Source organism: Anabas testudineus, chromosome 11 (genome assembly GCF_900324465.2).
Source record: "Anabas testudineus chromosome 11, fAnaTes1.2, whole genome shotgun sequence".
NCBI lineage: Eukaryota > Metazoa > Chordata > Actinopteri > Anabantiformes > Anabantidae > Anabas > Anabas testudineus.
This window is the reverse complement of record NC_046620.1, coordinates 1,135,429-1,156,327: the sequence shown is the minus strand read 5'-3', so window position 1 is coordinate 1,156,327 and position 20,899 is coordinate 1,135,429. Positions and strand designations below refer to the sequence as shown.

Below are 20,899 nucleotides of genomic sequence, written 5' to 3'. Positions count from 1 at the left end.
TATTAATTATATCTATCTATATCTATATATATGTGTGTTCCTATAATAACTCTATATCTATTTATGTCTCTGCTTGAAGCTGAAAAACTTCTTTTCCTCAAAGACAACACCCAACAACAAACTCACATGTATGTTCTGCACAGGAAGAGATAACTGTCCGTCTGTATTAATCATCCACAAAGAAACAGTAGAACAAGACGAAACACTGCATTTACTTTTAGGTTTGCTGTGTGTTTGTCCTCCATTAATTAAACTGACATGGATCAGGGGAGGATAATTTCTGAGTTGATAGAACATATACCGTCCAAAAAGACAGATACAGCTGTTCATAATGTTTAAGAGTCTGTTGAACATATATTAATATTGACATTGATGGTGTATGTGACTTCAGTTTATTTAACTTAATACACAAACACAACAGATTGTTCCATTTATTATTTCCTGTGGTTCTGTTAACATCATGTTAAACATGCATTTCTGTAGCTGCCTGTAGGTGGCGCTCTGCTTTTAAACCCAGTAAATATAGAACAGGACCAAAAACAGCTCTGTTCAATCAGATGAATCTTCATCACAACACCTGCTCCATCCTCCAGTGAAACTTAATGATAAAAACAAACCACTCGGATTAATCAGGGTCAATAAACTAATAATGTTTCAGTTTGTCCTTATTTACCCCTCAACCCTCCCTCTCCCACATACGATTATAAATAACAATGTCAGTACGTCGCTTGTCAAACGTGTAAATTACCATCTGGTTTATTTTAGAGATGATTTTCTTTTTAGAATAAAATCGAATAAACACGTTTTGTTTTCGTAACGTTTGAATCAACGTGACGTGCGCTGATGCAGCTTGTGTTAGGAAACACTGTGATTGGACATTTTAGTTGTCAATCAAACAGGGATCCGCATCTCTCCTACGTGGATTGGTTTAATCTGCTTGTCAATCAAAATGTAGCCGTTCGATTGGGCCAAATCACCTTTAAAACCCTCTTCCTCGATGATAGGCTGGTAAGTGAGCCAATCGCAATCTTTAAATCATCTCATTGGTCGCCCATGTTGTCAATCACTCCGGTCTTGATTGTCATTGGCTGCACTGTTGTGAATGGGCGGTGATCTTCCCGGAAAAAACCGTTTCCTCGTCATAAGCGAAAAGGAACGAAGGAGAATCATCAGGAGACAAATCTAATAAAACAACATTATCCGAGAATCATCAGGAGACAAATCTAATAAAACAACATTATCCGAGAATCATCAGGAGACAAATCTAATAAAACAACATTATCCGACGGTCTGGACTCAACTGTAGGTGGAATTATCATCAGTGAATGTCCAACAACAGGGAGCACCCTGCAGATAAAGACAGAGGCGGCTGTCGGTCTCCGCTCGCTGATATCTGACTCCGACTCTCCGCCTTTGTGGCGATGAGCACGGACCTGCTGTCGGACCTGGACAGTCGCTTCTTCGCTGACAACCTCCTGACCAGCGAGGACTGGGGTGAGTGTCTGTCCGTGTCCGGGGTCCGGGGTCCGGTGTCCGGGGTCCGTCCAGGCCCCGAAACAGCACACGACCGTGGCTTTGAACCACACCGAGCTAGCAGGGCGTGAGGACGGGGGTGTGGAGCCCCCTCAGACCGGCTGCCTCCCCCCAAACCAGGCGACTGGACCGGGGGCGGGAGTCGTTTAGAACTGAGGCTTATTTTATTTTCCTCCATATTCTGCAAACAAATGGTTTTAAATGGTAAAAGTCGGTGTGTGTGTGTGTGAAGCGTGCAGTAAACGTGTGTGTGTGTGTGTGTGTGTTCACTTCCTCAGTGTACAGACCCGGATATAGAGAGTGATCACACATGTTTCCTGCAGCTCAGTCTGTGTTAAAACACAGTTTTCTGTCTTTAAAACTCTGTTTTCTATCTTTAAAACTCTGTTTTCTATCTTTAAAACTCTGTTTTCTGTCTTTAAATCTCTGTTTTCTATCTTTAAAACTCTGTTTTCTATCTTTAAAACTCTGTTTATCAGCTTTAAAACACAGTTTTCTGTCTTTAAAACTCTGTTTTCTATCTTTAAAACTCTGTTTATCAGCTTTAAAACACAGTTTTCTATCTTTAAAACTCTGTTTATCAGCTTTAAAACTCTGTTTTCTAGCTTTAAAACACAGTTTTCTATCTTTAAAACTCTGTTTATCAGCTTTAAAACACAGTTTTCTATCTTTAAAACTCTGTTTATCAGCTTTAAAACACAGTTTTCTATCTTTAAAACTCTGTTTATCAGCTTTAAAACTCTGTTTTCTGTCTTTAAAACTCTGTTTTCTGTCTTTAAATCTCTGTTTTCTATCTTTAAAACTCTGTTTTCTGTCTTTAAAACTCTGTTTTCTATCTTTAAAACTCTGTTTTCTATCTTTAAAACTCTGTTTTCTGTCTTTAAAACTCTGTTTTCTGTCTTTAAAACTCGGTTTTCTATCTTTAAAACTCGGTTTTCTATCTTTAAAACTCTGTTTATCAGCTTTTTATCCCTGTTTTCTAGCTGGTGTCATTGTTAAGTGCAGGTTAAATAAAAACACTCATCTATGATCAGTTAACTGTTGTTTTAGTTCATACATACAACAGTAAGAAACACTGACAGCTTCAGGTACCAGTCCAAATATTCAGGTCTCTGACATCAACTCATCATGTGGAGAAACATTAGTGTTAAAACAAATAATTGTATTTTCACTGATGTTACTGCAGGTTTTTGTCTCCAACATTTTATTGTCTGTGTTGATGTTTTTTGTCCAAAGACGATCAGGGAACTAAACTCATTTCAAATTGTTTTTTTAATCTGTAATTCAAACAGGTGAACAGTTTGAGTTATAGATGAAAGTCAATGCGTAAAATCTTGGAAGATATTAAATTAATATTTGCTCATTTTAAAAGCTGATTCCAGTGATATTTGAGTTGATGTTGAATAGTCCCTGTTTTTGTGTTTCTGTCTCCACTGTTAAATGCTCTTTATCTCCCCCCCTTCATTCACTTGAAATAGAAATTTAAATGTGTGTTTTACACAGAGTCACAGAGGAGTTTATGAAGTTACTTTAAAACAAAGGTCTGTGTTGTGTTGAGCGGAGTGGGAAAGTTCAGATTTGTGAATTTGGGTGTTTCAGCCTGCACTAAAACACTGAAAATGAATGTGATGGTCTGATCACAGTTTTTAGTTTCTATTTGGCATTAACCAAGAATCAGTCTAATACGGTCTAACAGTAGAGTGAGGCTGAAGTTCTCATTTTAACTTGTTGGATGATGATGATTGCAATGATAACGAAGGACTCTTAGTTCTCTCTTCATTGTCAGTATCCTCAGTCAGTCCACATATATCACATATTGTAGGTGTTAAACTGACTTGGTAACGGTTATACAGTCCGCCATATTTGCTGTAAACAGCTGTGTCATGTTTGTTTACATGATAACTCAGAACATGAATTAAAGGCTCAGTGAGGGATTCCTTCTGCTGCTGAGCTCAGCTTCACTTCACCATCTTGGAACTGGATCTAAATTGGGACCAGTTTCCAGAACTAGGCCTAATGTCTTACACTACCCAGCGGTGGGACTCACCAAGCAGTTTGACCACTGCTTCATTGTTACTGTTCCATTGATTGAGCCATCTGCTGTGTCTTCTGCCAGGTCTGGTTGGATGGAAACACACACAGGTCTCATTTAACCAGTCATCTTTATTTACCTTTACACTGGCATTTAAAAAATTGACGTGGAAAAAAAAAGGAAATACAAATAATCACTGATTTACAGGTGATATAATGTTGAGAACATGGTGTTTAATTATCGTCGTGAGCTGCAGACAGGAGCTTTTATCTGAGCCACTTTTTCCTCAAACAGGTCAGTTAGTTAATTTCTTACAATTTCAAGTAATGTCACTTCAGACAGAACCAGAGACTGAAGTGAAGAATAAATGCAAACACACCAGGCATAATTTGAATTAATTTGAATTGGACGGATGGTGAGAGAGAGGTTTCCCATCTATATTAGTAACATGTGGTGTTTTACAGCGTGGGTGTTGGTCCTCTGCTGTCAGACAATAAATGCTATTAGATTAGATTAGATGAAACTTTTACGGTCCCCGTGAGAGAAGTAGGTCAATACAGCAGCCAGAGCAAATACACACACAGTGAGGGTTATTTAATTCTTTTATTATCTTCAACAGATTCACCACAACGTTTATGTATCATGAGCAGCAACAGTGTCAAAGAGACTAAAAGTATTACAAACTATTCAAGAGCATTAGTTTTATCTACTTACCTGCACTTTCACATGTACTTGTATTTGTTTTCTATCATCTATTTTACATTATTTTAATATTAATGTGTTTGTTTTTGTTGGACCTGAGGAAAAACAAAATTTCTATACTTCTATACTATACTAATTTTATTGCTGCTTATTATTCTCATTATAGAATTAACAGTTTAACCCACAGGACAAAACTCAAGCATGTTCACTCCACTGTGAACAAAGAACAGCAAAAGAAGCGAGTTCTCAGATTTCAGAGATATGATTTAACCATTAGATGATTGTGTGGTGGATTACATATAGTTTTCAATCCTCTGTGTGTGTCTGTAGTTTCTACACGTGCAGGACTTTTCACTATATTCTTGTGTACAGAGCAAATATTGTCTGATATAAACTGTGTCCTGCTATGAAACACATTTGAATCACACCTGCTCTCTTTGACCGGACACTGGCTCAATAAACGGTGTCTCCTGTTTGTTTTCAGTTTCAAAGTTCAGATTTGTGCTGACACCTGTATCACGTCAAAATGTGCAAAGCATGATGGGAGAACTGACAGACGCTGTAGGACAGCTCTGCTTTACCAGTAATACCATCGACTTAATTCTCGTAAGATGACAATACCCAACATGATATAATATTAAATATAAAGAAAACATAAAGAGAGGAAATAGAGATTAAAAAAAGACATTAAACTAGTAAAGTAAAGTGTAAGTGGCATCACGATGCATAAAGTTTAGTAGAACAGCAGTCGATTGTGGAACCTTTGTGTTCACACAATAAAACAATAATGGATTATAGTATGAATTGATAAGTAAAAAGAAATGTCCAGATTGTTTGTTAATCAAAAAAAAAAAAACTTTTCTGTGTTACGTTAAACAAGCTTTCTTCATCTAGGTTTCTAAAATTGAGTTGTTGTCTCTGTCGTCTTATATTTATCAGAGTATGACATGTTTTCAATTCCTGGGAATTCTCCCAAACCCCCTGCTCCCTTTTGGAGACATCCTACCTCAGTGTTGCATATTAGTACTCCTGAAGCCCTCATATTCAGTACAGTATCTACAGTACAGTCTGTGTTGTGAGGCGTTCAGGGACAGTACAGAGTACAAGAACTGAGGTATGAACTGAACTGGTGGCTCAATTAACTGCCAGTGTTCACACGTAGGCCTAAACGAGTATATTACTTGGAGCTGGCCGGCTGAATCCATTTAATGGATGGCTGCTTCAGAAAGTTGCGTTCCCACATACAGCTCCTCCGTGTATAGTTGAGATAAGTTCAGGCTTCCAGTACATGTCTGAAAACAGCTCAAGTAAAACCTTTGTGGCTAATGAGTGACAGTGTGTTGAGCACAACGAGTGATGCATGAAAATGTCACATTTAAACATGTTTAACGTCAAAATACCCCAAGGTTCAGGACGTAACCGTAAGGATTTTTAATGTTTTTATTGTTGATTATTCTGCCGATTGTTTTCTATATTGTTTCATAGATAATAAGATTTGAATTATATAATCAAAACATATGAATGATGCCCCTCCCAACTTAGAGACTTGTTAGTTACCTATATTTTTTACATAGTTAATTGTTTGTTGTGTTGATTAAGTTTCATGAATGTTTATCCTAGTTTATCCGAAAGCATGTGTTGGCAAATCATCACATTAAAAAAAATAAATAAAGTGTTGAGCAGGAAATTTAAATAACGATAAATCAGTTATCAGATGAGTTGCTGTTTATTCTCCTGTCACATCATAAATTGTTGCAGCTCTAGTTTCAGGAGAAACACTGATGAGCAGAGAAATTAATCTTTCTCTTTAGCAGCCGGTGGCTGAATTTGTTTTTTGTCTCTTGTTTCATTTTGTGGTTGAAAGATGTGTGACTGAAACCACATTTGCATTTTGAGAGCTAGAACCTGAATGTCATTACTAATCCTCGATGTGTTTTCAGCTGCTCTAAATCCTGTCCTTCCCTCCCCAGATGCCTGCCTGTACCAGTGCGAGAGCATGGAGGAGGGAGAGGACGGAGACTTCAGCCGGGGGCTGAAATACGACTCGTCGGTAAGGACACAAAAGAAAGTGTCACTGCTCTGGTTTCTGTCCTGGGCTGAGAGTCTACCTGACGCCCAGCGTAACACAAAAGCCCTCCACCTTCACACACTCTGGTTTTCCCTGCAGACTCAGAGCTCAGTCAGTGCATCTTCACCTTACATCATTATCCGCTGCTGCTGTTCAGATTTCTCTTCCTAACTAACTTCTAACTTTCTCTGTTGTACTTAATATGAGAACAACATATTAAAACCTACTCTGTGTGTTAGTGCAGTGTTTCTGCTTGCAGTTACCAGAACAGATAGTTATGTTGAGTCATGTGTTGTGAGGGATTTTGATGTTCCAGTGTAATGCTAGTGTGTCCCTGAAGACGATCACTATGATAATGGTTGGTCCTGTTTGTAATTATGAACCACTCTTCACTTTTTTCACATTTCACTGTGTGTAAATTCAAGATGAGCGGCAAACAGCAGCCATTTTGTTCCCATCAGTCACTACACTACAGCAAAATGACGCTACAGAAAAGAGGAAACTTTGAAGAAGCTAAAACTCCAGCAGCACTTGTAGTGTGAACTGCAACGTTAGTGTCAGGAGGTTTTGTCTGCTTTTTTTATTTGTCTTATCTTTGAGACCAACAGGAAACAGCGTCGCACTGATATGATCTGTTCATTTCTCACCTTTGATCCTGTTTCTGTGTTTGGTCAAATACGTCAAGTAAAGCAGCTCTGACACTTATGTGGAACGTGTCAACATATACAAACCCTCAGTTGAGTATGAATAGACACACAGTCGGTATCTAAGTGCAAACACAAACCATAAACAGGCTTAAAGTCTCTGCTCTGCTGTGTTATCAACGTGTCTAAAGTTAGCAGCTGTGACTCCAGCATGGTTACGTCCTAACAGGAAGCTCAGAACATGCTGTGAGGCTCTGTGTCAGGATAGCACAGTTCTCATGTGAACAGAAGTCACTGTCAAAAGGTATTTATCCGCAGATGTTAGTTTAGCGTGGTCGAGCTTCACCAGGACACGTTGGGCTGTTTGTTGACACTGATCTCTGGGATGTGACCTGAGTAGAGTCAAGAGACGTGAGGTGAAGCACAGAAACGCATGTTGTTGTTTGAAGAACCAGTTTAAGATTTGGATCTACTGGACTGAACCTGTTTCAAGTAGTTGTTCCTGTTCTTCCTTCTTCAGTACATTACAGTGACTGATTCAGATTTGATGGAGAGTTTGAAATGTTCCCTCCCTCCAGTAGTTTTTATTTATTTTTTTTTAAATGAAAAATAATTACCCTAATTATCTTGAGCAACTTGCTCATACTTAGACTAAGATTCACTTGTGATGATGGCCACTGACTTAAAGCATAGTCAGAAATATGTCTGCTGGACACGTGAGTCACACTCATGTTGTTGCTAGCAGCATATGTAAATCAGCCTTTTCTTATGGTGTCTCTGCAGTTTTATTTGCAACACATGCAAATAAATTAACTTCGCCAATCTGACAACACAGAATCACTCTTAGCGATGACAGCGATTCATGAATCTGCTAAAGTCAATAGTTTGTTGGAAAACTTTTTGCACTGAGCACACACACACACACACACACACACACACACACACACTCACTCACACACACACACACACACACTCACACACTAAATAATCCAGCAGTTCTTTGATCTACTTTTCTTTCTTCCTGACGTCCTCTGTTTTTTCCCTCTCTCTCCTTTCCCTACCTCTCACAGTTTGACAATGACCTCGTGCTCACCCTCGACCCTGACAACCCCACGTCGCCATGGCGTCACCTTGACGACAACCTGCTCACAGGTACAAACCATTCAGCCGTGGTCTAAACCACCTCGGTCAGCATTTTGCTGCCACGCCTCAAACGTCTCTGAAACACTTCGTCCTCACTCCTCAGTCCTATTGGTTTTCAGCATTTTTACTAAATTCAAAGCTGCAGACATTTCAGTTCCTGCATCAACACATGCTGCAGTAACACATTATGATTATGTTTGTGTCTCTGGATTAAAAAATAATTTAAAATATTAAAGAATGCAAAAAGCTCTCTCTCTCTGCACTTTCTGTCTGACTGAAGATGCAAATCCTTAGAAACACCTCACAAATATTTGTTTTTTCTAATAAATGCTGCTTGTTATAGTTTTTTATGTTGGCGACTATATTCAGCAGCAGATTCATTTACGTTTTGTTCCTAGTGAGTATTTATGACAGCAGAACTGACTGAGTCAAACTGAATTACAGGATCATGTCTCCCAGTGTACCACTGGGTTTTTATAGTTTTTGCACAGTGGAGCTCTGCTCTCAGTGGAATAAGACATATCACACTTTGATACACAAACAAATACGTGTTAGTAGGAAGCATCCATTGTTGGTAGGAGTCGACACATGGGATTGGAAATCCACAGACAGATCATTTACAAAGAAAAAGCAGTTTCCCAGTGTTTCCTTTGACTCGTGGCCTAAAAATAACAGTGTTAGTAAAAACAGTTTGTAATTCCTGAGATGAAAATCGCAGCAGTGTAAAGCTATGATTTACAAGTTATTAATGTATTAGAGTATCAGTCATTGACAAGGTTCAGGTGTTTTGCTAGTTAAACATCAGATGACCTCTGTGTTTGTCTGTTTGTGTCTGTTCCTGTTTTTCTTTTAAGGGGACGCTCCTGTAATTAAAAATGAAATGACCATAACGCAGCCGTTACCAGTGGAAATGTGTAAGTTCTTGTCCAGTGTCTTCAAATCTAATGTGCTCATATTTTATTGTGTCGACTCAGTTTTTACTGGTTTGTCTGTTTTTTTTGTCGACAGTGTTCCAGGTGAAAGCAGAGCCTCCATCTCCTGCGTCTTCACTCGGGTCTGACTGCTCTGCATCATCACCAGAGCCTCAGGTGTGTGCTGGAGTTTTAGCTAGCTATGTCTATACTCATAGAGCTCTGGTTATGATACATAACCAATATGGTGTGAATCCTTGCAGCTTTATTTACCCACGTGTTCATCATCAGTCCAGTGTGTTCTTGAATGCTTCTCTCTGAGTCGACTCTCACGTGTGGTTCATATGAGACTCTATGTGCTGCTTCATCACAGCTCTGGTGCAGACGAGGCCTAACTTTGTGTTGTTATTGTGACTGTGTGGATCAGTAATAACACAGTATTACAACAGTTGTGCTGGTTTCATCGTGGACTCACTCATTACCTGTGCCCCGTGTCCTCTCTGTGTCCCTCTCTGTCCAGATCACAGTTAAAGGTGAAAACCCTCCGACTCCTCCGTACATGTACGGGGACGTGCTGTCGCCACCACTCGGGTCCCTGGAGGTCACCGTTGCAACAACCACCGTACCCCCACCACAGACACATATTCCCACCATAACACAGATCCCAGCAGTCATCAGTGGAATACAGACACCGGCTGCAGGTACCTAACGTAAACAGTGCCACAATTTAAATTTGTACAATGAAGTCTGACAGCTAACACTGGTCCCGTCTCTCCTTCAGTTCTTCCTGCCTCTGCCACATTAAAAGCCAGCACCATCCTCAGCACCAAACCCCCCATCCAGCCCAGACCTGTGTGTGTAACCACCCTCCCTGTCCCTCCGAGCCCAGCTCCAGCCAAGACACTCATACTGCAGGGCCTGCCCTCCATGGACCAGAGCAGACCTGGTAAGAGAGGAGTGTGTGGAGGATGTTGGTGTTTATCACAGAGTCCAACCATCAGTCCCAGGAAACAGTCAGATGGATGTTTGGAAAGTGGAAAGTTTGGGAATAAATAAATAAAATTTAATTTAATGTTACACAGTATTTTGAAGATACAGCAGTAATATCCAACCTAAAATTAGTGTTTGCAGCAGTGTTGGTGTCTTTCCCACACATGAAGACAAACCCAGCAGTGATGACTCATCTCTTCTGGTCTTCTTCCTCCTGCAGTCGTCCTGTCTCCGTCCGTCTGTCTCGGTTCTGCTCCGGCCATCGTCAAAGTGGAGCCCGTCTCTCCCAGCATCCCCCAGCACTGCTCCAGCCCCACAGCACCTCCCAACAGCAAACCCATCGTCCCGGCGACCACAACGTTACCAGGCAACAACTCCAGCGACATCGACGTGAGTAGGCGCGAAGCACTGACTCACACTGTTGATGACATCACAAGCAGAAACCTTCCAGTACCCACGAGGTGGATACGACTGTGGCTGTGAATCAGTGGATGCTGTTTGTGTTTTTATCATTGCAGCATGAGACAGTGAAGCTGAACCTGTTCCTTCATGCTCTTTTAAGTAGCATTATGGAAGTCCATTGTAATGTCATGGTCGCTTTAACAGCCATTATCAAAGGAGAGATTTTCCACAGGGTATTCACTGATGTAATCTCACTTCAGAGCATTAAAGTTTGTGTGTGTGCTGGAGAGATGGATCCATCTGCACCTTTACAACATCTGGGTGGAAAAGAAACTCAATGCTTCTTAGACATGTTTATACTGAAGTTTGGAATCAGACTGATTGATGTTTCTTTTATAACAGCTGTGATTATATGAACTCTGGGTGTTATATCATACATATCATACACCTTTATGTAAACTTTTATGTTTTCTTGTTTTTGTCTTCTGACTAATGTTTTTCTTCTTCTTCCTCTGTTTTATCACCCTCCTCCTCATATTTCCTCCTGTTCTCTGATTATTTAACTTCGACTTTTTTCCTCTTTAAATCTACTTCCTCTTCCATCCCACACACGTCCTGTATTCCCTCACACCTCTCTCCTCCTCCTCCTCCTCATGCAGATGAAGGTGTTGAAGCGACAGCAGAGGATGATAAAGAACCGGGAGTCAGCCTGCCAGTCGAGGAAGAAGAAGAAGGAATACTTGCAGAACCTGGAGGCTCAGTTGCGGGAGGCCCAGCAGGAGAATGAACGACTGCGCAGGGAGAACCAGGCTCTGAGGGAAAGGCTGGCTGGGAAAGAGGTGAAGGATGAGATGATGCTATTTCTCTCTTTTAAATTGTTCCTTCCTGGAAACGTTACATAACAATGCTCTACTGGTCCTTTGTCTGCACATTGTGATAGTTGTCAGTGCTGTCACTAAATATCTTGCAGTGCAGTGCGTTTATTTTAGAGCGTGGACAGAAAAGCCCTGGACCATGTTTCAGATTTTCACAGATAGTAATGAAAAGATGGAGGTGGGAAAATAAATGTGAGGTAAAACCCTTAAAGACAGATGGAGATATTCCAAACTTCCACTGCTCAGGTGTTTCTTTTTTCTCTTTTACTCTGCTGGACTGGAAAAAATTTCATCCTGCAAATGCCTCTAAAAGTCCATAAAACAAACCATTCGGGTTTCACAGCTTCTTCTTTCCTGCTGCTCTTATTAAAATGATCACATTAAACAAGTGGTTGCTTTATATTCACCCTGTGGGATAGAGCAGGTCTAGATAAAGACAAATAGGAAAGGAGTGAATACACATAATATTCAAACTCAGTGGGAGTTTCCCTCTAATTAAAACGAATTTCTCTCCAGAGGAGTTTAGATTACAGCTACTACTAATGAATTCAGTTAACAAGCAGTTGAACCGAGCGCGGGGGCAGAGAGAGAACAAAGGCATCTGAAAAAACAAAAATCATCTGTTAAACCCGTGAAACCTGTTCATGACAGTTACTGTAAACTGGACAGGCAGGTAGACTCGTGGTTTTTAACTGATGCAGCACTGAAAGCTCTGAAAAATAAAACACACACATGTTCTTGTGTTAACATTTTCTGTTTCTTCTCCAGGGCACCGACTCAGCAAGTAACAAGAGAGCCATTTGTGTGATGGCTGTTCTCCTGTTCATGACTTTCAGCTTCGGACCCGTCAGGTGTCCTGCACACTCTGCATTCTTCTTCTTCTTCCTTCAAAATCATAATTTCTCAGATATGACAGGTTTGAATGCAGCTTTCTCTCCACAGTTGCTAACAGTGGTCTTCATCTCTGCAGCATCACAGACAGGAAGCTGACGACAGGCCTACAGGAAGGCGTGGTGTTGAACACAGGACGACGCCTGCTGGAGATCGAACAGGAAGCTGCTCAGCCTTCAAGCAGAGTGGACGAAAAGGTGGAGACAGAGGAGGACGGAGGAGACGAGCGATGGAAGAGAGAAGCAGAGAGATACGCTCCAGAGTCCTATCAGTTCAGGTCAGAGGAGCTTCTGCACTAAAACACTGAACTGTCCATGAACTGGTTCTAACATCAGCTGCAGGATCAGATCTGAAATTAAGGGGGTGTGATTGATGGACTGTTAGAGTGTGTGTGTCGTCCCACACTTGAAAATGGAATCTGACAGATTGACTTCACGCTGTGATCTCCCACAGTTTATCACCCGTTCTTCAGCCGTTAGTCACTGTTGATTTTCAGCTCAGTAGAAACATTGTTCCTTAAATCTTGTACCAATGCTCTGTTTGCAGGAACCTGAGTGATGTGTTCAGTGACATGAAGGACCTGGTTCTCCAGGACATCGACCGTTACTTCACCTCCTCCGACTGCAGACAATTCAACCGCTCCGAGTCTCTCCGGTGAGTCACACACTTCACCGTCAGCAGTGGGACTTTGTTTATTCACCGGGCCTGTAGTAGCTTTACCTCAGATTAGATCACAGAGAACAGATATGAGTAAAATACATAAGAGAGGTTATTAATAAGTGCAATGTAAAATTAGTCTGTGCTGTTCATCTTTTGAAATGAAAACTAAATGTATAGACGACCTTTGTTTTTCAGGCTGGCGGATGAGCTCAGAGGTTGGGTTCACCGACATCAGATCGACCGTAAGAAGTCTGGAGGAAAACCAAAGATGGCCAAGAAGGCCAAGATGACTCAGGTATGAGAAAGTCTGACACCCTCGTCTTTTAACACTGATGCTCAATATTATGTTTTCATTGGAAATAAACTAATCAGAATCAGGAAATAATTAACATTCATGTTGATTTATTGATTGTGATTCTGTGTAACTTTGCTGTGATGCAGAAAGCTCAGCTGAGGAAGACAAACTTCTCCAGATATCTGCCCATTCCCACTCATCCCTCCATAGAAAGGTACAGCAAACTGTTCATCACACAGAAGCAGCACAGGGACACCTGGTGGTTGGTGAAAGTTATTACAGCTGAAAAACAAATTAAATTCACTGAATTTAACAGCTTTAGTCATGTGGCAGTAAATAGAAGAAGAGTTCTGCATGTTATGTTTTTTTAAGCTTGGAATACATAAGGGAGCAGGGGAGGGAAATAATTAGCACTAAACTCCATATGCTAAAACAAGTTTCAGTATTGCTGATTTCTTTTTCATAACTCCCCACCATGATCTGTCTTTGGTGGGGAGGTTAATATCTACATTTCCACATTAGTTGTCGTACTATCAGTTGCCACATTTGTGAACATGGAAACTAAGAGTGAAAAGTGAAACAGTGATTTTTCCATCAGCTGAATGAAGTAAAGAAACGGAACCAGATAAATAAGACTTCAGTTTTTTGGTTTAACATTTAGCCTGATCTCGTTCTTCCTCCCTCCTGCAGTCAGCTGCAGGTGCTTCCTGGTCCTGAGATCACCTACAGCGACTTCCTGGACGCAATCGACCGCAGAGAGGACACGTTCTATGTCGTTTCCTTCAGACGGGTACGAAACAACACGAGCAGCGACTCGACAGCTCAGCTCTGCTAAATTAGAAGAACGTCACATTTCATTTCTGACAGAAGCTACAGAACTGTTTCCTCCTCCTGCTACAGTCGATAACCTCAGGCTCAAACAGTAGAAGAATAATTAAATATGAATACAGGTCAACTGACAGCTGATCTCCTGTTTCTCTCTTCAGGACCACTTGCTGTTACCGGCCATCAGCCACAACAAAACCAGCCGGCCCAAAATGTCTCTGGTGATGCCGGCGATGTCTGTTAACGGTGAGTCTCACACTGTAACGTACGAACAAGCCTCTGATCCACCAGTGTTTCACCTGAACTTAATAAAACACCTGTTCGGTGCTTAAAGAGGTGAAATTATGAATCTGACCGAGTCTTCTCCCCGCACCCTCCGCAGAGAGTCTCTATAACTCGTCTCAGGGCTACGAGATGATGATGCAGGTCGACTGCGAGGTCATGGACACGCGAATCATTCCCATCAAGTCCTCCGCCGTCCCCCCGTCTCTTCGCGACCCTCCTTCACGTCCTGCCGCCTCCTCCTCACATCATAATCCCCACCATCACCACGGAAACAACACCTCACTCCGAGGACGCCACCAGCATCATCCCCCCTCATCAGCGTCGCCTAGGCAACGATTACCTGCACGCAGAAGGACATCTGAGTATCTAATCAGCCAATCAGGAGGACTCTGAAGAGGCGTCACCATGGTGATGCTGGAATGAGGGAGACAACAGGGAGACTGTAAAGATTTGAGAGTTCAGTCCCAACCTGAGGATCTTTAAAAATTATCCTTACAGCAGGTAACGCTTCTCCCTGATCAGCAAATCCTGCAGTTACTGCAAAAAACGTCACTAAACTGGAGCTCCCTGTTCAGATTCAGAGGTTTAAACGAGAAATAAAAGCTCCTTTAGAAGATAATGTCCTAATATATAAGAATATCGTTTCTAAAAATGAAAGTCGGATGCAGAAACAGCAGCACACTGCACTAAATAGTGCTGCGTTTTAATATTTAATTGTGAAATGTACAGTGTGAGGGATGTGGGTACTGAAGCGCTGACACCTCGAGCTCACAGTTGGTTTCATATCGAGCTGCAGGGCTGCACGGTTCCTGTCAAAGTGAAACTTACAGTCACACCAGCAGTGCAGCTGTTTAACGTTAGAAGCTAAACGTGTGACTGAGTTTGAGTTGTGCAGCTCGAGCAGGAGCAACATGTACGTGTGACGCTACTGATGGTTCCGCTCTCAGTCGTGGTCTTTGTGGAGTCTGTTCGCGTCTCGGTTTGATCCAGACTGTTGTCAGAGAGCTGAGTAACGTGGTCTAGATGTATGATGTTGGTACCGACAGCTGCTGCATGAAGTGGGATCCTGATTCCAGCTGGAAGAAACTTGAACCAGTCAGAAAATACAAGTTCTTATTTCCACAGGAGACATTTTTATTTAGCCACAGTCTAAAACACAAACGGATTCAGTTTCCTTCGATGTGAGACAAAGACTTTAAATGTGAGAAGCTAAAACTAAATGACTGAATTATTCAATGACCAGAAGGGTTGATTTAAGATTTGAAGTTGCAGCTCAGTTTCAAGTTCTCTCTGGTTGAACTCAATATGGAAAAGAACCCGAAATGTTTCAGCTGTAAAGAAAACAACTCTCTAAAGGTGGATTCTCCCCGTTTACTGTGTTTTAGCTGCAGAGGATATGATCTGATATCTGCTGTCAAACCTCCTTCCACAAATCAACAGAAACATTTCTACCTGTTTTGTTTTGTCAGTGACACAGCAGCTGCCGACTCATAGACCAGTGGTTTCATTATCAGAAAGATGGTTCAGGTGGATTTTAGTGAAATAAAATCTGAATCTAGAGGTGAAATAGAAACAGCAGTAGGTTTTAAAGTTAAAAGTTTAGTGCCTTGCTCAGGGATTCTTCACCTTCCTGTTCCCGGCACATAAAACCAGTCCAGAAGCTCAAAGATCCTCCTTCATGTGGAATCTGTCACATTTATCTGTGTTTGTTTGTTTTTTATTAGTGAAAAGTCGTGTCCTGGTTTGAATGGGGATTATTTAACAGCTGTAAATATCAGTGTTCACTCTGTAGATACTTTACTTCAGTTTCTTTTAAAATAAACTAGTCGGTCCTCGTGAGCGCGACAGTGGAAACGTGTTCAGTTTGTCCTCTCTGTGCTCATAGTTCAAACACGTCTGAACTGAGGCTAAATGTATTATATACACAGATTTTCTATTGTACAGAATTCACCTGTAAGAAGCTTCAGTTCCATTTGAAATAGAAACAGTGACGTTGGAGCCTTTTTTATATAAAAGTAAAAAAAAAATTCTCATGTTTTTTTGCTTTTTCTGACCAAAAACTGAAACGTGTGAACGTCTTTCTTCGTCTTTGTGTTTGTCCCTTTTTCTTTTTTTATTGCATCAGACTTCAGGTCTTCCACATCGTTTTCTTCATGTTTCTTCTGCAACCTCTCGTCTTCATAGATTTGTACAGAACCTAATAGTTGAACTGCTCCTTTACAGCAGTTTGATGCAACAAAAAGAACTAAAGCTCAAAGTTTCACCATCTGTTATTATTTAACAGCAGCTTCATGTGTGTCTTCATGTTCTGGTTTGTGCAGATTAAAGATGTTTTCAGAAATGAGATTTAGAGCAGCTTGGACAGAGCGAGGCTAGCAGTTTCCACCCGTTTACAGTCTTTATGCTAAGCTAATCTAACAGGCAGCAGCATCGTGTTTACTCTCCAAACTTCAAGTTAACCTGAAAGTTGAATCTCAGAAAGAAAGTGACTAAATGTGTTTTACACTCAAATAGAAACTCAGACAGAAGAGAATAGTGACTCGTCACTGGCTCTGAAGCTCGCTCTGCTCTGTTATTAAAAGAAAAAACATATTTTATTACATTTTTTTATATTCCGAGTGTGACTCAGTTAATTCTGTGTAAAGATGAATTGATGGTAACTGAATATGAAGTTAAATGTGGTTTTGGAAACAGCTGAGTCACGTTTTCATTCAACACAACCTAAAAAAAAACTATTGAATGCAAATGTTTCTGACAGTTTAATTCTTCATCAGGTCGGTGGTTCTTCTTCTCTTCTTCCCTCAAACTGCATCTTCACGGCCACAGCTCAGTGAGGTTAAAGGTTAAATTGTAAATATGAAGTCAACAACATGTCTTTGTCTTTTTTTATTTAAAAACAGTGTAAATATCTTTGTAATTCTGTCCTGATGAGATGAACTTTGAACTGCTGCCTTGTTTGTAGGAAACGAAGCGTTGACTTTGATAAAGACGAAATAAACTGAAGTCAGTTTGTTTGTTCAGTTCACAGCTTGTGCACTTCTCAGTAGATGATCACGATGTTTTAGTCCACTGTAAAATAAAATCTAAAATATTAGTTAGCAGGTTCACATCTAGTATTTTACCCTGAAACTCAAACCTCATAAGATCATTGATTGTTTATATTCTTAACATGTCACATTCAGCACGTTGAACTTTTTCTTTTCTTTTTGACTTACTGATAAAAACTACGAGTCTTTATTCATTGTTCACCATCAGAGAGCTGCAGCAGCTTCACTGAGTTATTTGACTGATGATTGAGACACTAACTGACTCCGGTGTGCACGCTCCATAAAGGAGGATTTTAATGTTGTTCCAGTTTGTGTGGAGGCAGAAAATGTGTCTCTGCTAATCAAGTTTCACTTTACAGGTTTTCCTATTGTGATAGAAACACAGGAGAGCAGCACAGTGCGGGTGAGGAGGTGGTTAATACGAGTCTCTTCACACATGATGCTAAATTACAAATGTGGAGGCAAAGTGGTTCAAGTCTGCTTGAATCTTTTAGACAGACGCAGGAAACTGGAGTTAAATCAGCAGCACATCATCGTAATGACTCTCATTCTTAGTGAATCTGGTGCCTGAAGACTCTCACTGATGAGTCTCCTCCGACACAAGGGCACAAATTGAAATTAGTGTTAGAAAACCATATGGACTACACTGAACCTGGTCCTGTGTTACTGTACAGATCCTACAGAGGGCGACAGAGTCTGCAGAGAAACTCTGAGCCTCATCACGCTGCAGGAAACTGAGCTGATGTCAGACAAACTTTAGTACAATGGTCTCTAGTTGTTGTTTGTGTTTAAAATAGACAGAGAGAGAGAAAGAAAGAGATCAGTGATGAGTGAAGTCTGCTCTGTGTGACTGTCAACAAACTTCAGGTTTATTATTATTATTATTAGGTTTCAGTTAGTCCAACGTCCACAGGCTTCCTCTGAGTCCCTCACAGACTTGGAGCAGAGCTGCTTGTGAGGGGATTTTCACATCTTTCTATAATGAAAACCGAGCACAGCTCCAGCCCATCAGATTCCTGCACATCCCCAGATACAAACACGTCCAACATGACGCAGAGACAGCTGCTGACTTATGGAGGCTGTTTGCAGTTCATCACAGGCTGAAGACGAGAGAAACAAGTCGTCATCCACCGTGTTTTAACAGGAAACAGTGTAGAACTGGACCAGCAGGCAGCACTGACCCAGTTCTACGCTGCTATCCTTCACTGTCAGAGCATCATCCACTGACCAGCTCCTCTCCTCCTGATCCAAACGGAGCAGAGAGAACCTCAAACGAACCGGTTTTACAGACGGTGGTCTGTACAGTCGGTGACAGTCGGTGGTTTGTAGGCTGGAGTCTGTTCAGAGGGGAGGAGCTTCACCTGCTCAGGTGAGCTTGAAAACAACTTCAGACCTGATGTGATCTCACTAAATTATTAATAAGTCTAAAGAGAAACAGCTGGAGGAAACTCAGTGTGCCAGGGAAACTCATCAATGAGCTGATGCTCAGCATGATTTCATGTCCTCTCTCTGTGTGTGTGTGTGATGATGATGATGATGTCATGGTGTGAACATCACTGTCTGCTTTCATTGCTCTGTTTTAATGATTGTTTTCCTGCTCTGAGACTCTGCAGCTTTTAAATCTGCAGTCGATGACAGAAACTGGACGGAGAGAGAGAAAACACACTCTTAGCCTCTCTGCCCGTTTCTCTGTGACACAGATCGATTACAAAAAACAAAACTCTCTTTATGTTTCGTTCTTAATATGTGTTTTATGAACACGTGTGTCACATGTGTTCAGGGGAGAAAACAAGACACAGGAGACGAAACAAAAACAAAGATAAAACCGTTGACTGATGTGGATCCAGATGTGGACCAGTGTGAGGAACAGCTACTGTGTGTAACATCCTTTATTTACCCTCCACCAGCCTGGACGTCAGGGTTCATGGTGGACATGTGGTTTTCATGTGTGTGACCGTCAGACTTTGAAATACCTGAAGTCTAAACTCAGTTAAATTGTTGGATTTAAAGTTCCCTGTTTGATCAGCAGCTGTGCTTCAGACTGAAGCTTTTCCTGTGTCTCTTTGCTCTTTGCTGGTCGCTCAGATCAATAAACTGGTGACTTCTGATGAGGTCGGACAACACGAAGCACAAACACATCCTGAAGAACCCATCGTTCGTCCAGATGACGACTTTCAGTCCAGTTCTTTGGGTTTTACACCTTTGCTGCTGCAGAAGCAGATGTGGTGGCAGCATGTGAATATTTGCAGCAGGAGGAGAAACATTAAGAGACACAGTCGCAGTTTAGTCCAAACACTGTGCATCATAATCATTTAAAGTCTCACTTCCAGACTTCATCAGGGGATTTTTAAACCAGTGTCTGTGAAGAACACAGTCACATTTGAGGTGGAGTTTCCCTGTTTCCCACTCGAGCTCTGACTCTGATGAACTGAGGAGGATTAGAAACAGAAAACAACCCTTAAAGTCCTGCAAACTGCAGACGTGTCAGCATTTACGATGCTTTAATTAAACATATCAGGAGGTGCAACAGCGAATGGATTTATTATTTAGAAAATATAAATATAGTCTCACATGAAAAAGAGAATTTCAGTTTCAGCCTGTTTTATTTTTCACACCTCTGGATTTAACGGATCCAAACTAAGCTGTGGAAGATCTAATTAAAAGTGAAATAGTTTCTAATGAGAAGAAGAATTTTATCATTATAGACTCAAATCCAAACCAGGTCCCAGCCTCTGAGGATGAAGACTGGAGGCTGCAGCTTCATGTTGACATGCAGATGTGCAGGAGGACAGCTGTTTACGGCCTTTTATTACACACTAACCCTCGAGATATTTCAACGTTACTGCTCATGGCAGCTTTGTGTTTGTGTCGACCTCCTACAGAGTCAAGATTTACACCAGCGGGCCTCGGTTCCAGGATCAGGTTTAAAGCTTCTGTTCGAGGGCCAGAAACATGAGTTCACTGTTCTGAAAACACAGGAGATGCTCCAGGATTTGAAGATGCTCTTGTTAAGTTGGCTGCTGGATAAGGATTCTTTTACAGGAGCATTTCTTAAGTTCTGTCTCTCAACACGACCACAAACTGACTGAGACTGGGTTCAGAGAGAAGGTGATCCGGTTCAGAGAGCAGGACTCTGACACCTGGACAGATCAGAGGCGACTGGAGCTGCTGCTGCTGCTGTAGACAGTTACAGTAGATGGTTTTAAAAGGAACGATGGAGCACGTCTACTGTGCAGAACCGTTTGTCTTTTCCTACATAAAAGTGTTTTATAGACACAGAGAGTCCCGAGTCGCCGCCGGAGGACAGACATGATCCTGATTCTGACGTCTACGACCGTCTCTGCACGATGAAAAACTCATCAGCGAAGCCAACGACAGTTCAGCGTCCTCAGTTTCAGAGTCTCAGCTTTTCCAACAAGTCGTAAAGACCAGAGAAAAGTGAAAGGAGGAAGGAACAGACGACGACTGAATGTGTTCAACACCTTCTCTCCTCGCACCAGATCCTTTGTTTCTAATGATCTCAGTTTCATTCACTCATCGTTTGTTCCTGCTCATGAGTTCATACATTCAGGTCAAGACTATACAGAATCCAAAAA

The 20,899-nt window shown here is 41.3% G+C and overlaps 1 protein-coding gene across 1 annotated transcript; it reads left to right on the top strand.

Annotated features, from left to right (window-relative positions):
* Nucleotides 1-903: 903 nt before the first annotated feature.
* Nucleotides 904-17,281, top strand: atf6b (activating transcription factor 6 beta). Its single transcript, XM_026349757.1, has 17 exons — nt 904-1,494; nt 6,238-6,317; nt 8,050-8,131; nt 8,977-9,036; nt 9,131-9,210; nt 9,554-9,734; nt 9,815-9,979; nt 10,244-10,413; nt 11,085-11,264; nt 12,069-12,151; nt 12,271-12,468; nt 12,738-12,845; nt 13,047-13,146; nt 13,293-13,360; nt 13,837-13,936; nt 14,133-14,217; nt 14,354-17,281. Exons 1-17 carry the CDS (start codon nt 1,422-1,424, stop codon nt 14,647-14,649), a joined length of 2,109 nt encoding a protein of 702 aa, XP_026205542.1. The 5' UTR covers nt 904-1,421; the 3' UTR covers nt 14,650-17,281.
* Nucleotides 17,282-20,899: the final 3,618 nt, after the last annotated feature.